The sequence below is a fragment of the Triplophysa rosa genome, unplaced genomic scaffold (assembly GCF_024868665.1).
Source record: "Triplophysa rosa unplaced genomic scaffold, Trosa_1v2 scaffold119_ERROPOS85440, whole genome shotgun sequence".
NCBI classification, from domain to species: Eukaryota; Metazoa; Chordata; class Actinopteri; order Cypriniformes; family Nemacheilidae; genus Triplophysa; species Triplophysa rosa.
Genome location: NW_026634100.1, coordinates 9,788 through 16,126, shown reverse-complemented (window position 1 = coordinate 16,126; position 6,339 = coordinate 9,788). Strand labels below are relative to the sequence as shown.

The following is a 6,339-nucleotide window of genomic DNA, read 5'->3' as shown; positions in this document are numbered from 1 at the left end:
TCTCTCTCTCTGTCTCTCTCTCTCTATCTCTCTCTCTGTCTCTCTCTCTCTATCTCTCTCACTCGCGCTCTCTCTCTCTCTCACTCCCTCTCTCTATCTCACTCCCTCTCTCTATCTCTCTCACTCACTCTCTCTCTCACTCTCACCACTGTTACTCAGAGTACAGATGTAAAGTGTTGACATTTTTAATATAAGATGGTTAAACATCTGGGGTGATAAGCAGAGGTTCTCCTCAAATCTCCTCATCAGTGCTGCATTTAGTTAAAATGTTTGTTTTTCTCAGGGTGGATCATTACTAGCTTCTCCGTTCCTGAAAGGATTCCTGACAGGTTATGTGGTTTCCAGACTGCGTTCTTCTGCCATCTTGGGAGTCGCTTTGGGAACCCTCACAGGAATCTACGCTGCTCAAAATGATCAGGTGCCCAACATTGAGGAGACCATACGAGACGTTCTGAGCTCTCTGAAGAAAGGACCTGGTAATTAACAGTGGACTACATCAACACAACTCAGACTGAGAAGAAGAGCGTGTGTGAGCTGATCATCTCCTGGACAATATTGTGTGTGTGTGTGTGTGTGTTTTTGAATGTGACGGCCTGTGGCTTTGGACTCTTTTATTATGAAGATAACAGGAATCAAACACACCTGATATGTTATGAAGTGTTTATGATATGATATATGACATGAAGTGTTTGTTTAAGGTCTAAGGACGGAGCGGATTAGAATGATTGGGTTAGATAATGTGGACTCAATTGAAGCAGGACCCCCCCTCAGCAGACTGGTTCTTATTTACAGATCTCACACTCCTCTCATCTCCCTTGCTAAGGTTGACGGCCACATTCCCTTCAGCCCGTCCTCCTGTGTGCTTCTGATCGAGTTTGCCAAGCTCCTCGTCTCTTTCGCTGCCCTGGTGGCGACCGGGAATCTGTCCGTCCTCAGTGTCTGTGTCCACTGTCACAGTGGCACAGTTCGCCGTTCCCGCTCTTCTGTACGCTTTCAACAACAACCTGGTGGGCCTCATGCAGGTCTACATGGATCCCAGCTCTCTGTCTGGGAAAAAGCAGACGAGAGGGCTGTGGGGCTGCTGGTCTCTGTCACAGCTACAGCAGTCTGGATTGGGAGCTTCAGAAAGAGGAGAAATTGAGTCCCTGCTGGTCTGCTGCTGGTGCTTGTGTATTGCTTCGTGTCTGGAATGGCTGCGGGTGCTGAAAACCCAACGTCTGCCTCTGAGCCTCCAGAATCTCTTCCTGTATGCGTTTGGGGTGGCGCTGAATCTGGCATCTCACCTGTTGGGAGGTGACGCAGGACGGCTGGGTTTTATGGACTGATTCACAGCACTGGTTTGGCTCATTATTGCGGGACAGGTGACAAACAGTCTCCTCATGTTTGTCGTGATGAAACATGGAACGGGAATCACCAGACTCTTCGTCATCTCTTCTGCCATGCTGTCCTCTCCTGGTGGCTTCTGGGAATACAGCTCACACCTCACTTCCTGTTTCCTGTGGTGCTGATTGGATGGGCAGTGTACCTGTATTACAGGTAGAGCCACAGAATCTCAGTTAGAGCTACTGCACAAATAGTTTTTTAAAGGGTTTGTTTTTTAGTTCATTTGTTTGTTTATCTCCATTTTGGATTTATTTTCTTCATCGTGTGCCCACTAACATCCCTTCTGCCGTCATTATAATAAAGTGCATCTTATTGAATCAATATCATGTCATGCAGACTGAATGTCACAGTTATTGTTGTTTTTTATACATCTGTATTTATTTCACTTAACTATTTTGAAACAAATGAAATGGCACATGAGATATATTGAACGATCGAAGCAAATAAATATTAGTCATCTTTTGAAATGTCTTTAAGTCTTTTATTACACAGATGAGGATGTATTTCTAGTGTTGATGTCATTGAGGCTGATGGTGACTGTGTCCGGCTGGAGGAACGGCTTTGCTGCTCTAAGCTAAAGAGAGAGAGACGGACACTTTTGGTAGGTGTAATTTGATTTAAATGTTAAAATGACATGGACAGATGTGAAGTGTCTCACGGTTTCTCAGCTGCTGAAGTTCTTCTTGCAGCTGCAGGTTTTTATTGGACAGGTGAACTGCATCCTGAATAGCATCTATGAGCAGAGTCCTGTACCTTCCCTCAGACGTCCTCTTCTGTTCCTCTAGGACCTCACGAAATGTCCTGAACACCTGAAAACAAACACACAGTGAAGAAACTCAATTAAACGCCATACTTAGAAAAACCTCAGAGGCAGAGCAGTGTACTCGCATCTACTGTGCACAGTAGTGAATGTTTCTTGATCCTTGAATACGTTGATGACACTTGACAAAATGGTCCGTATACCACTAGAGAACATCCACAACGCTGAAATACATCTGCAATATTAAAGGTCCAGTTCTGGAATTCAAAATGGCCGTTTAGTCTTTTTCTGTCAATTAAAACCTTGAAGGAGTGCAGTGCATTGTGGGATGTGTTGTTTGTCACCCGTAAGCTCTCTTCTCGGACCGTGTTCAGTTGGAGTTGGTGTTGTATGTACTGAGTCTCCAGGTCTTGGTGTGCCTGCTGGTTCTCTCTGCGCAACGCTTCCAGCTGAAGAACCAGAATGCATCTCTCTCTGCGCAGATAAAACAACTCACCCTCCACACCTTCCACCTGCAACCAGAATTACATGATCAGAATGATCTGAGAGCTGAATCCTAAAACTTTAAAAAGGCGTTTAATATGAAGGAAGTTGACAAAGGAATTGTTTATTGTGGTAATTATTGTTATTAATTATTCACTGGACATTCAAACTGGTTTTGCTGTATTTAGGACACAAAGGTTTATGAAAGTGTAAATCTAAACCTGATGCTAATCCTGAAGGTAAACAATTGTCTTCTGTTCTGAATCTGTTTTTCTGAATTCTGATTTGATATTTCCAGTGCTCAGTGTTCATTGTTTTCTGTGTGAGTCGGCCATGCTGTCTTATTTCTTACCTGCAGCTCCTCCAGCTCTCGCTCCATCTTCATCAGTTCATCCTCTATCACTCTCTCATGAGTCTCTCTCTGTCTCATTCTGCACTCCAGGAGTTTCTCATGCTCCACCTGACACACGCACACACACACTTTGAGATGTCACCCGTCTGGATTTTGAGGGAGTTTATAAAAGCAAACCATTTATGGTCCTTAAATTATCAGAAATTATGCTGATCATCAGAATGCTAAACTTTTGTGGTCATTATATGTTCTTATATAACTTTGTCTGCTGATTGGCTACTTACAGCGCTAGTGCTGCATCCTGATTGGTTAGATTCCTTATGAAGATGTTCTCTCAGCTGTCTGATGTGAGTCACCCGCTCCTGATTCTTCTGGACACCGACTCTCCCCTCTGACATCATCATCAGGTTAGATAGAAACAGCAGTAACCAAAAGACTATGTATCGTACACACACACGCACGCACACACACCGGTAACGTGCAGATCTACTTCCTGTGTCAGGAGGCTGTGTATGTCTGCCGACTCGCCCACCTCTTCATCTCTCCCTCCAAAAACCACCTAGAGCACGCACACACACACATGTTGGGTTTCCATGTTTTATGGGGACATTCATAGACACAATGGTTTTTATACTGTACAAACTGTATATCATATTCCCTAACAATCACACACAACTGTCTGCTCTTTTACATTTTCACAAAAGTTCATTCTGTATGATTTATAAGCTTGTTTCCTCATGGGGACCAAAAAATGTCCCCACAAGGACAAGGATTTTGGATATTGCCATCTTTATGTGGACATTTTGTCTCCATACCGTAGGGTTTACCAGGTGCACACACACACAGGTTAAAGTGGTTTAGCTGAACACAAAGCTCACTGGATAACAGTGTGACACCTACTGATATTTCTGATAAATCATGTGATCATTAAGCATTGATGTATGATGTGAAAGTGGGTATGTAGGTACTCACAGGTGCGTCCATGTTTCTGGGTGAAGTCTTTAAACTGAAGAAAACTGTTCTCTCTCTCGCTCTGTGTGTGTGTGTGTGGCTCTCTTACACTCATGAAATATTCATAGCTCACGACTCACTTTCATCTGTGTACATGTGATCATGAAAATGGTTTGCTTTTAATCGTCACAAATAAAGTCCTTCATTTCGTGCAGGTAAGCAAGAGGATCAGGCCTGTCTGGAAGTGACAACTGAGAGGAGAATGATGTCCAAACAGCAGATCATCATGGACACCTGTCACTCATGACATGATATGCATGTTGGTTGTTTGAGGAGTTGAGCTGGAGTCTGGTCTCGCCCCGCTGCAAAAGTTCATGCTGCAGAGGATTATTTATGCCTACTGTACAATACATCCCATCATGTGCTATGAGAAGTTAAGGTAAATATTATTGTCAGTGGCTCATGTTTATGTGATTGGACACCTGTGAAAGAAAACGGATTTCATCTGTCGCCCCTTTGATTGTTGTTACACAATTTGGTATGAAAAGTTCACATTCTAGAATCCTTGGTTCACAGATGATACCTGCATTTGTTTTATCGTTTAATTTATTAAACCATATTACACTTATAAAATATATCATCTAACCATGTATTTTATTGATTGGAATCTGAACAATGCTTCATATACAGTTTTGTCACATTTCGTTTTTCCATTTAATTAAAATGTATTCGGTTATGTGTGCAGATTGTCTGAATATTCACACACATGTACAGTTAGAAAAAGCATGTTTTATTGCTACCTTCATATTTACAGTCTCTCTGGTTGAGAATCATTCTGATATTCACATTCTACAAACATGCCACAAGTGAAAACATGCAGAATTATGTCAGAACATACAGAGTCGATATGATCAGAACAAAGGGTTAGAGATCTCATAGAAATATTATATAGGTCTGAGTGTATTTCAAACACGTGATAGAGATCTTGAGTAGAAGAGTCATACTGTAGAAGTCTTCTGATCTATTATTAATATCTATGTGAAGCAAAAATCATCGGGACAGAGATGTACGTAATAAACTTAAGACTGAATGACGGGAGAATCTTCTCATCTTGACTTTATAGTTGAAAATTTCACATCAATGTTGTTGGAGAAGCTTTCTTTACTCTGTGAAGAGAGAGAATGAGAGAGAGCGACATGTACATTAACAGAACGTCCCGCAGAATCACTTCATGAGTTTGGGTCGTGTGTGTGACTGTTATTGCATGACTCATCGAGAGTCACAATTTCATCAAATGCAAAAGTTAAAACACACCTGTACCACAGGTGGGTCTTCCACGGATGCGAGTGCCCTTGATCTCGCTGCCATCCTTGTCCACGCACCAGCAGTAACCGGTACTGTGCCAGCACTGCATGGGCAAGAAGTTACCCTGCTCGTCACACTGTGGCTGGTAGAATCCGGGTCTCACCTGCTTCATGGACTCCAGCTGACATCTGCTCTCAAGCTCGACAGCTGCAGAGAAACATGCAGATGTCACGTGGACAGAACGTGTGTGTGTCTGTGTGTTTCACCCTCAGCAGGTGTGTGTGTATGTGTGTGTCTCACCATCAGCAGGTGTGTGTGTGTCTGTGTGTTTCACCCTCAGCAGGTGTGTGTGCGTCTGTGTTTCACCCTCAGCAGGTGTGCGTGTGTGTGTGTGTGTGCGTGTGTGTGTGTGTGTGTGTGTGTTTCACCCTCAGCAGGTGTGTGTGTGTGTGTGTGTGTTTCACCCTCAGCAGGTGTGTGTGTGTCTCACCCTCAGCAGGTGTGTACTGGTTTAGCTATATTTCTGAGGGCCAAATGTCCTCAGTACCACAGTGAAATACGTGTGAACCCACTTGTGAGGACATTTTACTGGTCCTCACTAAAAAAGGCTTATAATTCGCTCAAATAGTGTTTGTCTTTAAATGTAATAGAGTGCACATGTTTGTGTGATTATTAGGTTAAGGGTCAGGGTTAGGGATAGAATATATCATAAGCCTGATATAAAATCAATGGAAGTCTATGTAATGTCCTCACTAGTATAGTCAAACAAACCTGTGTGTGTGTGTATATGTGTGTGTCTCACCCTCAGCAGGTGTGTGTGTGTCTGTGTGTTTCACCCTCAGCAGGTGTGTGTGTGTGTGTGTTTCACCCTCAGCAGGTGTGTGTGCGTGCGTGCGTGCGTGTGTCTGTGTGTCTGTGTGTTTCACCCTCAGCAGGTGTGTGTGTGCGTGCGTGCGTGCGTGCGTGCGTGTCTGTGTGTTTCACCCTCAGCATGTGTGTGTGTGTGTGTCTGTGTGTGTCTCACCCTCAGCAGGTGTGTGTGTGTGTCTGTGTGTGTCTCACCCTCAGCAGGTGTGTGTGTGTGTCTGTCTGTGTGTTTCACCCT

The 6,339-nt window shown here is 43.6% G+C and overlaps 4 protein-coding genes and 1 long non-coding RNA gene across 6 annotated transcripts in view; 3 read left to right on the top strand and 2 right to left on the bottom strand.

The window, feature by feature from the left end:
* Positions 1-491, top strand: part of LOC130549424 (SLC35A4 upstream open reading frame protein-like) — a 4,430-nt gene extending 3,939 nt beyond the window's left edge. Inside the window, exon 3 of the mRNA XM_057326643.1 lies at positions 284-491. Coding sequence (XP_057182626.1) covers positions 284-484 — 201 coding nt within the window. The 3' untranslated portion in view covers positions 485-491. The remainder of the gene's footprint in view (positions 1-283) is intronic.
* A 218-nt stretch (positions 492-709) lies between these two features.
* slc35a4 (solute carrier family 35 member A4) lies at positions 710-1,704 on the top strand. Its single transcript, XM_057326639.1, is given in 5 exon segments — positions 710-933; positions 935-1,065; positions 1,068-1,194; positions 1,196-1,440; positions 1,443-1,704. Coding segments are annotated over 5 exon segments (813 nt in total). The 5' UTR covers positions 710-721; the 3' UTR covers positions 1,541-1,704.
* Positions 1,705-1,870: 166 nt separating this feature from the next.
* Positions 1,871-4,158, bottom strand: si:dkey-201i24.3 (myosin-7B). Of its 2 annotated transcripts, XM_057326641.1 has the most exons (7): positions 3,951-4,158; positions 3,450-3,537; positions 3,263-3,369; positions 2,979-3,086; positions 2,488-2,655; positions 2,042-2,192; positions 1,871-1,957 (listed from the first exon to the last, which is right to left on the bottom strand). In XM_057326641.1, exons 1-7 carry the CDS (start codon positions 3,960-3,962, stop codon positions 1,953-1,955), a joined length of 639 nt encoding a protein of 212 aa, XP_057182624.1. In that variant the 5' UTR covers positions 3,963-4,158; the 3' UTR covers positions 1,871-1,952. The 2 variants fall into 2 exon arrangements, with proteins under 2 accessions (XP_057182624.1, XP_057182623.1); XM_057326640.1 differs by lacking the exon at positions 1,871-1,957 and having other exon boundaries at positions 2,078-2,655.
* Positions 4,159-4,698: 540 nt separating this feature from the next.
* Positions 4,699-6,339, bottom strand: part of cd74a (CD74 molecule, major histocompatibility complex, class II invariant chain a) — a 5,820-nt gene continuing 4,179 nt past the window's right edge. The window contains exons 6-7 of the mRNA XM_057326642.1: positions 5,244-5,441; positions 4,699-5,095 (exon numbers count right to left, since the gene is read on the bottom strand). Coding sequence (XP_057182625.1) covers positions 5,091-5,095; positions 5,244-5,441 — 203 coding nt within the window. The 3' untranslated portion in view covers positions 4,699-5,090. The remainder of the gene's footprint in view (positions 5,096-5,243; positions 5,442-6,339) is intronic.
* LOC130549425 (uncharacterized) overlaps positions 5,536-6,339 on the top strand; it is a 2,427-nt gene continuing 1,623 nt past the window's right edge. The window contains exon 1 of the long non-coding RNA XR_008962187.1: positions 5,536-5,735. This is a non-coding gene — a long non-coding RNA (uncharacterized LOC130549425). The remainder of the gene's footprint in view (positions 5,736-6,339) is intronic.

Bases quoted from the DNA above. Each gene is read 5' to 3' on its own strand.
- si:dkey-201i24.3 (XM_057326640.1), bottom strand. The intron at 3,370-3,449 runs GTGTGTGTGCGT...TGATGATGTCAG, and splicing joins AGTAGATCTGCACGTTACCG to AGGGGAGAGTCGGTGTCCAG. The intron at 3,087-3,262 runs GTAAGTAGCCAA...TGCGTGTGTCAG, and splicing joins CAGGATGCAGCACTAGCGCT to GTGGAGCATGAGAAACTCCT.